The sequence below is a fragment of the Macaca thibetana genome, chromosome 11 (genome assembly GCF_024542745.1).
Source record: "Macaca thibetana thibetana isolate TM-01 chromosome 11, ASM2454274v1, whole genome shotgun sequence".
Lineage (NCBI taxonomy): Eukaryota > Metazoa > Chordata > Mammalia > Primates > Cercopithecidae > Macaca > Macaca thibetana.
In genome coordinates, this window is record NC_065588.1 from 19,522,964 (window position 1) to 19,539,213 (window position 16,250).

General features: G+C 41.1%; 1 protein-coding gene across 27 annotated transcripts in view; it reads left to right on the forward strand.

Annotated features, from left to right (window-relative positions):
* Positions 1-16,250, forward strand: part of PLEKHA5 (pleckstrin homology domain containing A5) — a 249,599-nt gene that overhangs the window by 194,584 nt on the left and 38,765 nt on the right. For 14 of the 27 annotated variants that reach the window (XR_007717602.1, XR_007717603.1, XR_007717604.1 and 11 more), the window contains 4 exons: positions 106-141; positions 652-714; positions 2,497-2,577; positions 2,705-2,854. Coding sequence is in view for 23 of the 27 variants with exons in the window: in XM_050747566.1 (XP_050603523.1) it covers positions 106-141; positions 652-714; positions 2,497-2,577; positions 2,705-2,854 (330 nt within the window). In the remaining 4 variants the exon portion in view is untranslated. Of the gene's footprint in view, positions 1-105; positions 142-651; positions 715-2,496; positions 2,578-2,704; positions 2,855-16,250 lie in introns of those variants that run through there. The other 13 variants (XM_050747569.1, XM_050747575.1, XM_050747578.1 and 10 more) reach the window with 2 other exon arrangements.

A 16,250-nucleotide genomic window follows, 5' to 3' on the forward strand; every position in this document is an offset into this window, starting at 1 on the left:
AATTTGACTACCCATAGTTTGTAACATAGGCTTTCAGTTTTATGAGGTTTCGAATGATTTTCCTCTTTTCAATTAAACCCATCCTTTTCCTTCATTATCTTTTAGTTCTTAAGACAGAAGAACAAGATAAGTCTATATTGTGTATGTGTGTTTATATATTATGTATATGTATACAATATGTTATAGATTTTCGTTAAATAAGATGTGTTGACATTTGAGTGTACACATATACAGTGTGTGATGATGTGTATACTGTGAAGGATGGTTTTGACTGTTGAACTTTGCTTGATTTAAGTATTTGATTTGATACAGTTGCAATGATGGTATTTGTCAATTTTTTCATTAAAATAATGTGTGTCTTTAAAAGAAAGAATGTAAGATACTGTATTAGTTTTGTTTGACCAGCATATTATTATGTTTAACAAGCTTGTTACATACATCATTCTTATGTATCTTGCATATTATATCACTGTTAAGTATTTTTCTACTTTGTTAATCAGTGTTTGAATTAAACTTCTAAAAGTATAAGAATCATTAAAATCCATCTTTGTTATATTATATATATTTAATATAAATCCAAAGTATTAATTATAGGCTAAATATATTTTTAAATTAAGATTTTTAAGTTGCTATATGATTTTTTTCTTATAGCTGTCACAAGATGAAGGTAGAGGCACATTATACAAATACAGACCTGAAGAAGTAGATATTGATGTAAGTATTAGTATGATATATATTGTCAGTACTCTGTTATATTCTCTGCCAAAAACACTGGAAATAAGCATAACCAAAAAACTTCTTTCTCCCAAGTCGTCCAAAATGACATCAGATAAATTCATATTTTATGTGTGTGCTCTAAATTATTGTTTCCCCACCCCCCCCCCCCCCCCCCCCCCCCCCCCCCCCCCCACCCCCCCCCCCCCCCCCCCCCCCCCCCCCCCCCCCCCCCCCCCCCCCCCCCCCCCCCCCCCCCCCCCCCCCCCCCCCCCCCCCCCCCCCCCCCCCCCCCCCCCCCCCCCCCCCCCCCCCCCCCCCCCCCCCCCCCCCCCCCCCCCCCCCCCCCCCCCCCCCCCCCCCCCCCCCCCCCCCCCCCCCCCCACCCCCCCCCCCCCCCCCCCCCCCCCCCCCCCCCCCCCCCCCCCCCCCCCCCCCCCCCCCCCCCCCCCCCCCCCCCCCCCCCCCCCCCCCCCCCCCCCCCCCCCCCCCCCCCCCCCCCCCCCCCCCCCCCCCCCCCCCCCCCCCCCCCCCCCCCCCCCCCCCCCCCCCCCCCCCCCCCCCCCCCCCCCCCCCCCCCCCCCCCCCCCCCCCCCCCCCCCCCCCCCCCCCCCCCCCCCCCCCCCCCCCCCCCCCCCCCCCCCCCCCCCCCCCCCCCCCCCCCCCCCCCCCCCCCCCCCCCCCCCCCCCCCCCCCCTGCCCTCTACGTCCCTCTACTCCCTATTGTTAGTAGTCCAACATATGAAGCATCACTTAAAGTAAAAACTATTTCTGATTTTTAGAAGTTACAGATTGACTGGGCGCGGTGGCTCATACCTGTAGTCCCAGCACTTTGGGAAGCCGAGGTGGGCGGATCACTTGAGGCCAGGAGTTTGAGACCAGCCTGGGCAACGTAGCATACTAAAATACAAAAATTACTAAATATACAAAAATTGTCTCTACTAAAAATACAAAAATTAGCTGGGCATGGTGGTACGCGCTTGTAATCCCAGCTACTCGGGAGGATGAGGCATGAGAATCTCTTGAACCCAGAAGGGAGAGGTGCAGTGAGCTGAGATCATGCCACTGCACTCCAGCCTGGGTTATGGAGTGAGACCCTGCCTCAAAACAAACAAAAAAAAAGTTATGGAAGACTGGAGACAAAGAAGAATTGCTATGTTTTTCAGATAAAGTATCGGCCTTTAGAAATTTTATCACTACTCCTTTTTAAATTAAATTTAGTTTCTTTTAAATCATATTTTAGTTTGCTGATTTGCCATACATTCTTATGCATACTTCCCTCGTTATTTCCCCTGGTTTTATTTCATTGAGTTTTTTGAGTTATACCCCCTTTTCTTTTTTTTTTTTTTTTTTTTTTTGAGTCAGGGTCTCTCCCTGTTACCCAGGTTGGAGTGCAGTATCACGATCTCAGCTCACTGCAACCTCTGCCTCCTGGGTTCAAGTGATTCTTATGCCTCAGACACCCATATAGCTGGGATTACGGGAGCACGCCACCATGCCCAGCTGACTTAAAAATCCAAGAGCATGATTTTTTAAATATGTAACAACAGAATCCAGTAAGCATTTTAATTAAGGACTGCATATATCACTTAACCTATTTAGCAGATTGTAGAGGCAAAATGCTTACATGCCTATTTTTTAGACATTCTGTCTTTATAAGCTATATTTTAGCTTTTATTTTATGGATTGAAATAAAGATTTTTGGTCAGATAATGATTGCCTACCTCCAATTACAGAAAAAATTTAAAAATTGCTAACAAGACATCTTCTCTTATAACCTAGGCCAAGTTAAGCCGATTATGTGAACAAGATAAAGTGGTGCATGCTCTGGAAGAGAAACTTCAGCAACTCCACAAGGAGAAAGTAGGACAGTTATGTTTATTGTCTACAACTGATGTTACTTAATATGATTATTATCAGGACACTGATAAGTAAAAAGAATTAATACGATGATGCAGAACGTTAAATGTAATTCTTTTTATTATAATAGTATACGCTTGAGCAAGCTTTGCTGTCAGCCAGCCAAGAGATAGAAATGCATGCAGATAACCCAGCAGCCATTCAGACAGTGGTGTTACAAAGGGATGATTTACAAAATGGACTGCTTAGTACGTGTCGAGAACTTTCTCGAGCCACTGCCGTAAGTAGATTTTTTTTCCCCTAACAGAAGTAACTTGAATATGTAGTTCTATTTTCTTCTCTCTCTTTTTTTTTTTAAATACTGGGCTCTCTTTAGGATTCTTCATTATTATTATAGCAAAAAATAGTAATTTGTTATTAGTGTGTGCTTCTCTTTAGGAACATAAAAATAAAAGATTATTTAATTAGTGGGCATTCTGTTATTTATTTACTTACTTATGAGACAAGTTCTCACTCTGTCACCCAGGCTGGAGTACAGTAGTTTGCCTATAACTCACTTGTAGCCTGAATTTCTTGGACTCAAGTGAGAGCCTTGGCCTCCCAAGTAGCTGGGACTACAGGCTGGCACTACTACACCTGGCTAGATTTTTTTTTTTTTTTTTTTTTTTTTTTGCATAGAGATGGGGCCTTACTGTGTTGCCTAGGCTGGTCTTAAACTCCTGGTCTCAAGTGATTCTCCTGGCTTGGCCTCCCAAAGTGCTGCAATTACAGGTGTAAGCCACCACACCCAGCCAACCATTTTGTCTTTGTGAAATGAGTGTTTTACAGGGGAGATAAATACTCCTGTTTTTATGTATCATGTAAATGAAAAATTCTGAAATATGTGAAAATTTATTGCATTAAGAAAATAAATAGGCCAGACACGGTGGCTCATGCCTGTAATCCTAGCACTTTGGGAGGCCGAGGTGGGTGGATCACCTGAAGTGACCAACATGGTGAAACCCCATCTCTACTAAATATACAAAATTAGCCAGGTGTGGTGTCACGCACCTGTAATCCCAGCTACTCAGGGGGCTGAGGCGGGAAAATCACCTGAGCCTGGGAGGCAGCGGTTGCAGTGAGCCAAGATCATGCCATTACACTCCAGCCTGGGCGACAAGACTGAAACTCTGTCTCAATCAATCAATCAATAGAAATATAAATAGCAAGGCTAGGTGTGGTGGCTCACGCCTCTAATCCCAGGACTTTGGGAGGCTAAGGCATGTGGATCATTTGAGGTCAGGAGTTCGAGACTAGCCTGGCCAACATGGTGAAACCTCATCTCTACCAAAATACAAAAATTAGCTGGGTGTGGTGGCAGGTGCCTGTAATCCCAGCTACTTGGGAGGCTGAGGCAGGAGAATTGCTTGAACCCAGGAGGCAGAGGTTACAGTGAGCCAAGATCATGCCACTGCACTCCACCCTGGGCAACAGAGTGAGACCCTGTTTTAAAAAAAAAAAAAAAAAGGGCCGGGCGCGGTGGCTCAAGCCTGTAATCTCAGCACTTTGGGAGGCCGAGACGGGTGGATCATGAGGTCAGGAGATCGAGACCATCCTGGCTAACATGGTGAAACCCCGTCTCTACTAAAAAATACAAAAAACCAGCCGGGCGAGGTGGTGGGCGCCTGTAGTCCCAGCTACTTGGGAGGCTGAGGCAGGAGAATGGCGTAAACCCGGGAGGCGGAGCTTGCAGTGAGCTGAGATCCAGCCACTGCACTCCAGCCTGGGGGACAGAGCGAGACTCCGTCTCAAAAAAAAAAAAAAAAAAAAAAGAAAGAAAGAAATATACATAACAGAACCTTGTAAGTCATAGTCATATGACTATGACTGTGAGTCTCCTGGAATGACGAAATCTAAAAGTCTTAACTTGCAGCTTATAAATTGAGTGTTTTATGAGTTTAAACAGCTGGCTTTAGATCCTATGATGTGGTCATCTCTATAAACATAGTAAGAGCACCAGTCCAAGCAGCTCTTTGAAAGAGAAATCTTAGCAAAAACTGCCATGTTATATAAAACTGCTCCCAAACCTTTGTCTGTACTTACACTTCAATGGGCTAAGGAGCAGCTATCTTTTAAGAAGGGCCACAGACAGTATAGCTTAATTTAGAGGAGGCTTTCCAGGCTGGCAAGATCCCAGAATCTCAACTTGGCTTCTATTCTGAACCCTGAATTCCAAACGTGAGCTATTTTTAAAGGAATATACCATGATTTTGAAATCATTGAAAACTTAATTTGAGAAATTCTTAAATACCTTATATTTCTATGTCCATTTTTAAAATACTGTTATTGCTGTTGTCTCATTTGAGTCTCTTAATTATATTGTCATGTTTATAGGCTTTTTTAAAATTTAATATCCTTTCCATTGTGAGTTTCTTGAAATAAGAAACTGTGTCTCATTCACATTTGATGAATGATTGAGCTGAATGACTTACCCAAGGTTACAAAGCTAACAAATAATATGCCTAAAACTCAAATCCAGATCTTCTTACTACAGTTCTGAAGAATTAGATCTATATGAATTTCTGTAATATAGTCATAAAGAAAATATAAGCACCTGAAATACTGTCTACAAGGAAGTAGTCACTAAGCTAATCAAGGATAGGTAGGATTTGAATACAACGAGAAGAGAAATGAAGAGTGGTTTATTCAAATAATACAAAACACCTTAAGCCACAGCAAAGATGAGAATGTAGGAGACATGTTTGGAAAAGGAGGAAATAGAACTAACTGCCTGAGTGGGATAGAGGATTCCTGTGAGAGGATAGAAAATGTGAGATTAGAAAGGGAAAATGGGGTTAAGCTGTCAATGCCAAGCTAATGAGAAGCTCAGGGTCTCTAGGACAACTTGAGTCAAATCAAAATGGTAGGCTCTACAGACATTTAGTTGGAAACTATTTAATGACTTGATGTCTGCTCTTGAAATTCTAATTTTAGGAAATCCCTTATCAACTGGGATTAATAAATTAAATCTCATCAGTAGGCTCAGAATTTGCTCCATCTCAAGGTTAACTTTAGCTCAGATGGGAATATGTTAAAAATGTCTTAACAGAAATGAATGTTGCCAGGAGTGCTGGCTCACACCTGTAATCAGTACTTTGGGAGGTTGAGGCAGGAGGATTGCTTGGGCCCAGGAGTTCGAGACCACCAAACTGGGCAACTTAGGGAGACCCTATCTCTACAAGAAACAAAAAGTAGCTGAGCATGGTGTTGTACACCTGTGATCCTAGCTACTTAGGAGACTGAGGTGGGAGGATCTCTTGAGCCCAGGACGTCAAGGCTGTGTGATTATGCCACTGCACTCCAGCCTGGGTGATAGAGTGATTCACTGTCTCTAAAACAAAATAGTTAATAATAGAAGGCCAGGCATGGTGGCTCACGCCTGTAATCCCAGCACTTTGGGAGGCCAAGACAGGCAGATCACAAGGTCAGGAGTTCAAGACCAGCCTGGCTGACATGGTGAAACCCCGCCTCTAATAAAAATACAAAAATTAGCCAGGCGTGATGGCAGATGCCTGTAATCCCAGCTACTCAGGAGGCTGAGGCAGGAGAACCACTTGAACCCGGGAGGCAGAGGTTGCAGTGAGCTGAGATCGTGCCATTGCACTCCAGCCTGGACGACAGCAAGACTGTGTCTCAAAAAAAAAAGTAATAATAAATAGAAAATAGGCCAGGCAGGCATGGTGGCTCAAGCCTGTAATCCTAGCACTTTGGGAGGCCAAGATGGGCGGATCACCTGAGGCCAGGAGTTCAAGACCAGCCTGACCAACATGGAGAAACCCTGTCTCTATTAAAAATACAAGATTAGCCGGGCATGGTGGCGCATGCCTGTAATCCCAGCTACTCAGGAGTCTGAGGCAGGAGAATCACTTGAATCCAGGAGGCTGAGGTTGTGGTGAGCCGAGATCGCGCCATTGCACTCTGGCCTGGGCAACAAGAGCGAAACTCCATCTGAAAAAAATAAAATAAATAAAATAAAAATAAATTGATCTTCTGAGTATCCCCTTTTCTGGTTTTTATCTTATGTAATCACTTTCCTGGTTTCTTTTTCCTTGCCTTCAGCAATAATCCATGGTTATGACAAACCCTCAGAATATATTCTTCTAAGACAAGTCTTACTGCATAGAATACAAACTATGTTATTTGTGCCTTTATGTAAACTTATTTATATTTGTAGCTTAAGGCTTCAAATGTTAGCATGTGTGTAACATCATACTGGGCATATGGTTGGCACTCAGTGAATGTTGATTAGATTTAAATTTGAATTACATTTTTGCTGGCAGAATCTCAAAGGATTTCACTGAATCTGTCACAGTCAATTCATAGCACTAGTTCAAATCTAAGCCCCAAGCAGAAGGCTTGTAACATTAGCACCTCTATGGATCAAAGCTGTGATTCTGAGAACTCTTCTCCTCACCTGGTAGGCCACAAAGTACACAAAACTAGGATTAGCACAAGGGAAACGTGTAAAGCAGTGTTCCCTATACTTTTTATTTATTTTTATTTTATTTTAGGTTTGGGGGTACATGTGCAGGTTTGTTAACTGGGTCTATTGTGTGAGCTGAGGTTTGGTGTATGAATGAGCCCGTCACCCAGGTACCTAGCATAGTACCTAATTTCAACCTTTATCCCCATTCTTTCCCCACCCTCAGTAGTCCCCAGTTTCACTGTTAAACCATCTTTATGTCCATGAGTACCAGCGTTTAGCTTCCACCTGTGAGAACATGCGGTATTTGGTTTTCTTTTCCTGCATTAATTTACTTAGGATAATGGCCTCTGGTTGCATCCATGATGCTGCAGAGGACATAATTTCATTCTTTGTTATCGTTGTGTAGTACCGTGGTGTATATGTACCACATTTTCTTTAACCAGTCCACCATTGATGGGCATCTAGGTTGGTTCCATGTATTTGCTATTGTAAATAGTTCTGTGGTGAACATGCAAGTGCATGGGTATGTTTGGTAGAAAGATTTGCTTTCTTTTGGATATATACCCAGTAATGCAATTGCTGGGTCAAATGGTAGTTCTGATTTAAGTTCTTTGAGAAATCCATAGTGTCCATAGTGGCCGAACTAATTTATATGTCCTCTCACTGTGTTATAAGCATTTCCTTTTCTCTGCAGTCTTGCCAGCATCTGTTTTTTGTTTTTTGGTTTTTTTTACTTTTTAATAGTAGCCATTCTGATGAATGTGAGATGGTATCTCATTGTGATTTTAATTTGTATTTCTCTGATGATTAGTGATATGGAGCATTTTTTATATGTTTTTTAGCCACTTATATGTCTTCCTTTAAGTGTCTGTTCATGTCTTTTGCCCATTTTTTAAGAGTTATTTGTTTTGTTTTTTCCTTGTTCAATTGCTTAAGCTCCTTATAGATTCTGGATATTCAACCTTTGTTGGATGCATAGTTTGTGAGTCTTTTCTCTCATTCTGCAGGCTGTTTATTCCATTGATAGTTTCTTTTGCTTTACAGAAGCTCTTTAATTAGGTCCCACTTGTCAATTTTTGTTTTTGTTGCAATTACTTTTTTCTTTTTTTTTTTTTTTTTTTTTTTTTTTTTTTTTTTTTTTTTTTTTTTTTTTTTTTTTTTGAGACGGAGACTCACTCTGTTGCCCAGGCTAGAGTGCAGTGGCACGATCTTTGCTCACTGCAACCTCCACCTCCCAGGTTCAAGCAGTTCTCATGCCTCGGCCTCCCAAGTAGCTGGGATTATAAGTGCCCCCTATCAAGCCTGGCTACTTTTTGTATTTTTAGTAGAGACAGGGTTTCACCATGTTGGCCAGGCTGGTGTCAAACTCCAAGCCTCATGTGATCTTCCCACCTCGGCCTCCCATAGTACTGGGATTACAGGCGTGAGCCACCATGCCTGGCTAAAGGATTCTTATCGTTTGAGGCCTGACACTTAACTCTTTAATCCCTCTTGAGTTAATTTTTGTATGCGGTGAAAGGAACGGGTCGGTTTCATTCTTCTGCGTATGGCTAGCCAGCTATTGCAGCACCATTTATTGAATAAGAAGATAAGAAGCCCTTTCCCCATTGCTTATTTTTGTGAATTTGGTCAAATATCAGATGGCCATAGGTGTGTGGCTTAACTTCTGGGTTTTATATTGTTTCCTTGGTCTGCGTATGTTTTTGTACCAGTACCATGATGTTTTAGTCTGTAGCCTTATAGTATAGTTTGAAGTCAGGTAGCGTAATGCCTCTGGCTTTGTTTTTGTTTAGGATTGCTTTGTCTGTTTGGACTCTTGGTTCAATATGAATTTAAGAATTTTTCTGGTTCTGTGAAAAATGATGATAGTTTGATAGGAATGGCATTGAATCTGTAGATTGCTTCGGGCAGTATGACCATTTTAACAATATTGATTCTTCTAATCCATGAGCATAGAATGTTTTTCCATTAGTTTGTGTCATCTATGATTTCTTTCAACAGTATTTTGTAGTTCTTATATCTTTCACCTCCTTGGTTAGATGCATTCCTAGCAGTGTGTGTGTGTGTGTGTGTGTATTGTAAACGGGATTGCCTTCTTGATTTGGCTCTCAGCTTGAACATTATTGGTGTATAGAAATGCCAGTGATTTTTGTACGTTGATTTTGTGTCCTGAAACTTTCCTGAAGTCATTTATCAGTTGTAGGAACCTTTTGATAGGGTCTTCAGGGTTTTCTAGGTATAGATCACATCATCTGTGAAGAGAGATAATTTGACTTCTTTTCCTATTTGGATGCATTTTATTTCTTCCTCTTGCCTAATTGCTCTGACTAGGACTTCCAGTATTACGTTGAATAGGAGTGGTGAGAGTGGGCATCCTTGTCTTTTTCCAGCTCTCAAGGGTAATGCTTCCAGTTTTTGCCCGTCTCAGTGTGGTGTTGACTGTATATTTGTCATAGATGGCCCTTACTATTTTAGGGCATATTCCTTCAACATGGAATTATTTCTTGAGGGTTTTTGTCATGAAGAGATGCTGGATTTTATCAAAAGCCTTTTCCGTGTCTACTGAGATGATCATACATTTTTTGTTTTTTATTCTGTTTAGTGACTCACATTTATGATTTGCATATGTTGAACAAATCTTGCATCTTAGAAATGAAGCATACTTTATCATGGTGAATTAACTTTTTGATATGCCATTGAATTTGGTTTGCTGGTATTTTGTTGAGGATTTTTACATCTATGTTCATCAGGGATATTGGCCTTCGTTTTTTTTCTTCTTTGTGTCTTTACCAAGTTTTGGTATCAGAGTGATGCTGGCTTCATAGAATGAGTTAAAGAGGAGACCCTCCTTATTTTTTTGGAATAGCTTCAGTAGAATTAGTACCAGCTCTTTGTGTCTGGTAGAAATCAGCTGTGAATCCATCTGATCTGTGGCTTTTTTTGTTTGGCAGGTTTTTTATTACAAATTCAATTTCAGAACTCAATATTGGCCTGTTCAGTGTATCAGTTTCTTCCTGACTCAATCTTGGGAGATTGTATATTTCCAGGAATTTCTCTATTTCATCTAGATTTTCTAGTTTGTATTCATAGTGGTGTTCGTAATCGTCTCTAGGAATCCTTTGTATGTCTGTGGAATCCATTGTAATGTCACCTTGGTTGCTTCTCATTATGCTTATTTGGATCTTCTTTTTTTCTTTGTTATTTTAGCTGACAGTCTGTCAATCTTGTTTTTCTTTTCAAAGAATCAACTTTTGGTTTCCCCAGACTGGGTGTGGTGGCTCATGCTTGTAATCATAGTACTTTGGGAGGCTGAGGTGGGCAGATTACTTGAGCCCAGGAGTTTGGGACCAGCCTAAGCAACATGGTGAAACTCCTTCTCTACAAAAAAAAAAAAAAAAACTAGCAGAGCACAGTGGCGTGTGCCTGGAGTGCCAACTACTTGGGAGGCTGAGGCAGCAGAATGACCTGAGCCCAGAGAGGTCCCAGACAGCAAACTGAGACCCCGTCTCAAAAAAACAAAACAAAACAAAATCCACAAAAAAGCCAACGGAAGTTTGGCGCAATAATAGTTATTTATTTAAATCTTCCCCTGTGTGCTAGCCTTTCTGTTTTTATTATATCTAGCATTTTTAACAATAGAAAGCAAGCACTTTCTTTGAGATGAGAAGATTGTTTTGTTTCATAGAAAACATCAGAGAAGAAACTAAACACAGGAGTTAAAGATTACAAATAGCTAAAACATAGAATGACTACAATTGTGGTCATAAACTAGAAATTTAAAATATAGATAGCTTTATAATTGTGGCTGATAGTAGAACCTCACTTTATACGGTTTGAACTGGTGCCCTTTTAAACATCTTTTTAGTGTGTTTCAAGTCAAGGCTAAGTGAAAAAATAATAATAAAACGTAAACATCTTCTTAGGTTAAAAAAAGCCAGTATGCCAGTATAGTCATTAGATAGTATAGTAAGAGGGATTTTATTTGAGAAGCAGTTACATGACAAGTATAAATTTGTAAAAAAAAAAAAAATTATTTTTAAAAAATCTCCTCAAATAATTAAGCACATTCTTTAAATGTGAGCCAGGAAATCTCTACATCCTGAAGGTAAAATGAAAAAATTAATAAATCAGACATGACTTTATTTTGATTGACTTGAAAAATCAACAACTTCTAATACCAGTTGGCAGGACTGTTATGGTGGGGTATTAGTGACCAAAAAATTGACATTTTAATTTTTTTGCCTGATCCTTGAAATATACCAGTAAAATTAATTTAAATATCATAAGGCTTTAATTTTCCAAGATATAGTAGTGCACATTAATTTGTAATATTACTTAAAGTTTGAAAGAGATGTTTGAGTTTAAATTAGGAAGTTAATGAATAATTACACTGCATCTATTGCTTCTCCCTCATTTTGATATTAAAAATCTATGTCAATACTTTTCCAAAGTTACAGGTTTTATTTTTTAATGAAAAGCAGAAAAATGAATTGTCATTTCTTAAATTAAAACTTAGAAACCCTAATTGAGAAGCAAACCAGAGGTAAAACAGTTTATTAGCTCCAAGAATAGTAGTAATTATTTTCTTTTTTTTTTTTTTTTTTACTGTAGTCACCTATAGTCTTACAATATTTACTTGATTATTAAAAAGAGAGGCTGTGTGACAGTAAAATACAGAGAAAACAATTTGAGATTTGTGTCTAGTGTATTGTATAACCATTCCCTTGAGTAGACTTTGTTGTAAATTGCCATTGATTTTAGATAAGAAAAGGAAAGTTTCCCTCATATTAAAAACTTGGAAATGCATCATTAGTTTTGATTTTTTTTTTTAATAGAATTTTTTTGTAGAGATGAGATCTCCCTATGTTGCCCAGGCTGGTCTTAACTCCTGAGCTCAAAAGACTCTCCCACGTCGGCCTCCCAAACTGCTGCAATTACAGGCGTAAGCCACCATGCCCAGCCATTAATCCTTTCTTAATAAAGGACATAGTATATATCTGCTATATAGCCATCTAGCCAAATATTAAAATCCTTAACTGATATTTTTGGAAATCTGGAATTTCATTACATTTAAGTATTTAGACCTACTTCACTTTCTCCCCCACACAGTGGCCAAGTGTTGTCTCAGTACAGACTATACAGAAGTAAGCACTATTAAAATTTACTTGTTCCATACCCTAAACTTAGACAATTTTTTAAAAAAAATATTGGCCAGGCATGGTGGCTCCTACGTGTAATCCCAGCACTTTGGGAGGCTGAGGCAGGAGGATTGCTTTAGCCTAGGGGTTCAAGACCAGCCTGGACAACACAGTGAGACCTTGAGTTTACAAACTATTAAAAAACAATACCCCAGCATGGTGGCGTGCACCTGTACTACTCAGGAGGCCAAGGTGGGAGGATTGCTTGAGCCCGGGGAGTTGAGGCTGCAGTGAGCTGAGATCACACCACTGCACTCCAGCCCAGGTGACAGTGTGAGAAAAAAGTCTGGCCTGGCACCAAGGCTTACACCTGTAATCCCAGTTCTTTGGAAAGATTGCTTGAGCCCAGGAGTTCAAGACCGGTCTGAGCAACATGGTGAAACCCCAAATTAAAAAATTATCTGGGCATGGTGGTGTAAACCTGTAGTCCTAGCTACTTGGGAGGCTGAGGCAGGAGGATCGCTTGAGCCCAGGAGTTCAAGGCTGCAGTGAATTATGATCATGCCACTGCACTGTAGCCTGGGCAGCAGAGCAAAACCCTGTCTCTAGAAAACTCTGCAGCAATCCCTCCTCCACCCCAACTCACACACTTTTTTTTTCTTTTCTTGGAATATAACATGTTCTCAGAAAAGCACGCTGTTTAGGAATTTAGCCAACATCTATATCGAGACATTGAATTTTACTAGCATGCCAGAGACTCCTCTCCCAAAAGGAACACTACTAGACTTTTTTCTTTTCTTCTTTCTTTTCCTTAATTTTTTTTTAGTTGTTTTAGAGACAGGGTATTGCCACATTGCCCAGATGGGAGTGCAGTGGCTCTTCACGGGTGCGGTCATAGCACACTGCAGCCTCCAACTCTTAGTCTCAAGTGATCCTACCCCTGCCCAGTCTCCTGAGTAGCTATAGTGTAGCACCTGACGTTTAAACTATAGATGAGTTTTACCTATTTTTGAACTTTCTTTTTTGGAGACAAAGTCTCTCACACAGGCTGGAGTACAATGGCACAATCTTGGCTCACTGCAACCTCCACCTCGTGGCTCAAGCGATCCTCTCACCTCAGCCTCCCAAGTAACTGGGACTACAGACATGCACCACCATACCTGGCTAATATCTGTATACTTTGCAGAGATGGGATTTTACTATGTTACACAAACTGGTCTCAGATTCCTGGGCTCAAGGGATCCACCCACTTCGGCCTGCTAAAGTGCCGGGATTACAGGCATGAGCCACTGCACTCAGCTTTGAACTTTATATGAAGTGTAACCATATACTCTTTGCCTGTCTTCGTTTAACTTATGAGGTTCATCCATATAGTTCCAGATTGAAAGAGTTCATTCAGGCCGGGCACGGTGGCTCAGGCCTGTAATCCCAGCACTTTGGGAGACTGGAGTGGGCAGATCATCTGAGGTCAGGAGTTCAAGACCAGCCAGTCCAACATGGAGAAACCTCGTCTATACTAAAAATACAAAAATTAGCTGGGCGTGGTGGCACATGCCTGTAATCCCAGCTACTCGGGAGCCTGAGGCAGGAGAGTCGCTTGAACCCGGGAGGCAGAGGTTGTGGTGAGCCTAGGTTGCACCATTACACTCCAGCCTAGGCAAGAAGAGTGAAACTCCGTCTCAAAAAAAATAAGAAGGCTGGCCACGGGTGGCTCATGGCTGTAATCCCAGCACTTTGGGAGGCTGAGGTGTGCAGATCATGAGGTCAAGAGATCGTGATCATCCTGGCTAACACGGTGAAACCGCGTCTCTACTAAAAATACAAAAAAATTATCCAGGCATAGTGGTGCGCACCTGTAGTCCTGAGTATCCCAGCTACTCGAAAGGCCAGTGCAGAAGAATCACTTGAACCCGGGAGGCAGAGGTTGCAGTGAGCCAAGATCATGCCACTGCACTCCAGCCTAGGCGACAGCACAAGACTCTGTCTCAAAAAAAAAAGAGTTCATTCATTCTCTTTTTTTGTTTGTTTGTTTGTTTGTTTGTTTGTTTGAAACGGAGTCTCACGCTGTCGCCCGAGCTGGAGTGCGGTGGCACCGTCTCGGCTCACTGCAGCCTCCACCTCCAAGGTTCAAGCGATTCTCCTGCTTCAGCATCCCAAGTAACTGGGACTACAGGCGCCCACCACCACGCCCAGATAATTTTTTTGTATTTTTAGTAGAGATGGGGCTTCACTATGTTTAACAGGCTGGTCTTGACCACCTGACTTCATGATCCTCCTGCCTCAGCATCCCAAAATGCTGAGATTACAAGCGTAAGCCACCACACCCAGCCTTCATTTATTCTTTTAACTGTATGGCCTGGCATTCTCTGCTTTTTATTGAAGCACTATTTTTGGCAAGTACTTGGGATTTTAAGGTAATTGTATATTTGGAAATTATTAGCCCTTTTAAATTATCTTGCTATATTAGCTTCTTGACAAAAAGTAAGTAAGGTCACATTTAAAGATTATTAGCATGGTATTCATATAATCTAGTAAATTCTTTAATGAAATACCAGATTTTGGGAGGAAATGTGTTGTGCCATTGCTGCCCTTTGCTTGCTGTCCTCTGTTGTCTTGTGTTCCTGCCCACCTGGTAATCATGTTTGAGGAGCTGAGGTAAAGACAGAAACAGGTAGGCCTAGCAGGATTATAGGACTTGAACCAGTTCAGTGGCAGGATCTCCAGGTTAGGAAAATTGAAAGTATACTGTGCCACTTCACTTCTAAAATATTGATAAAGTAATGTCTAGCTCTCAATCTGTATTTTTCATGTTTCTTTAAGAAAGAGAGGGATTCCTACCATCCTGAAATGTTCTTATGCTTAAATGCCTCTGCAGTGCAGTTAAGCCTGCCCTAAACTCTGGCATTTCCACAAGGGAGAATAGGTGTTAGCCTGTAATACCCTCTTAGCCACTGGGCTGTCATTGGATCCATTGTCTTTATATATCCTCCCTAAAGCCTTCAAAGACCCACTATTTAAATTTGCAGTTTTTGTAGTGCACGCAAATTAAAACATGGCTAGAATTAATTTTTGTTAAAGGAAATTAATTTTCATATTTATTCATGTAAAAAGAATTTGCTGACCAGGTATGGTGGCTCACACCTGTAATCTCAGCACTTTGACAGGCCAAGGCTGATGGAATCTCTTGAGCCCAGCAGTTAGAGACCAACCTGGGCAACATGGCAAAATCCTGTCTCTACCAAAATACATATATGTGTGTGTGTGTGTGTGTGTGTATATATATGTGTGTGTGTATATATATGTGTGTATATATATGTGTGTGTATATACACAAAATATTGTGTATAGGTATGTATGTGTGTATGTGTATATATATGTGTGTGTGTATATATGTGTGTATATATATGTGTGTGTATATACACAAAATATTGTGTATAGGTATGTATGTGTGTATGTGTATATATATGTGTGTGTGTGTGTGTGTGTATACACAGACACATGCATACATACATACACAAAATATTAGCCGGGCATAGGGATGGTGGCACACATCTCTTTTCCCAGTACAGTTTGAATAATTTTTCTTTGCCTAAGATTTTTTTTAATTTTAAAAAAACGACTGGCAAGATAGCTTCATTTTTTTTTTTTCTTTTCTTTTCTTTTTGGAGACATGGTCTTCATCTGTCACCCAGGCTGGAGTGCAGTGGCACAATTTTGGCTTACTGCAACCTTGGCCTCCTGGGCTCAAGCGATCCTCCCACCTCAGGCCTACCCCAAGTAGCTGGGACCACAGGCAAGCACCACCACACCTGGAAAATTTTTGTATTTTTTCATAGAGATGGGGTCTCTCTATGTTGCCCAGGCTGGTCTCGAACTCCTGGGCTCAAGTGATCCACCTGCCTCAACCTCCCAAAGTGCTGGGATTACATGTGAGAGCTGCCACACCCAGCCAATCACCTAAATTTCCTAAAGTTATTTTAAACTAGTTACAGAATATACAAAATAAAATAGCTCTTTTTTTTCCCCCTTTTACTTTATTTATTTATTTATTGAGTCAGAGTCTCGCACTGTCAC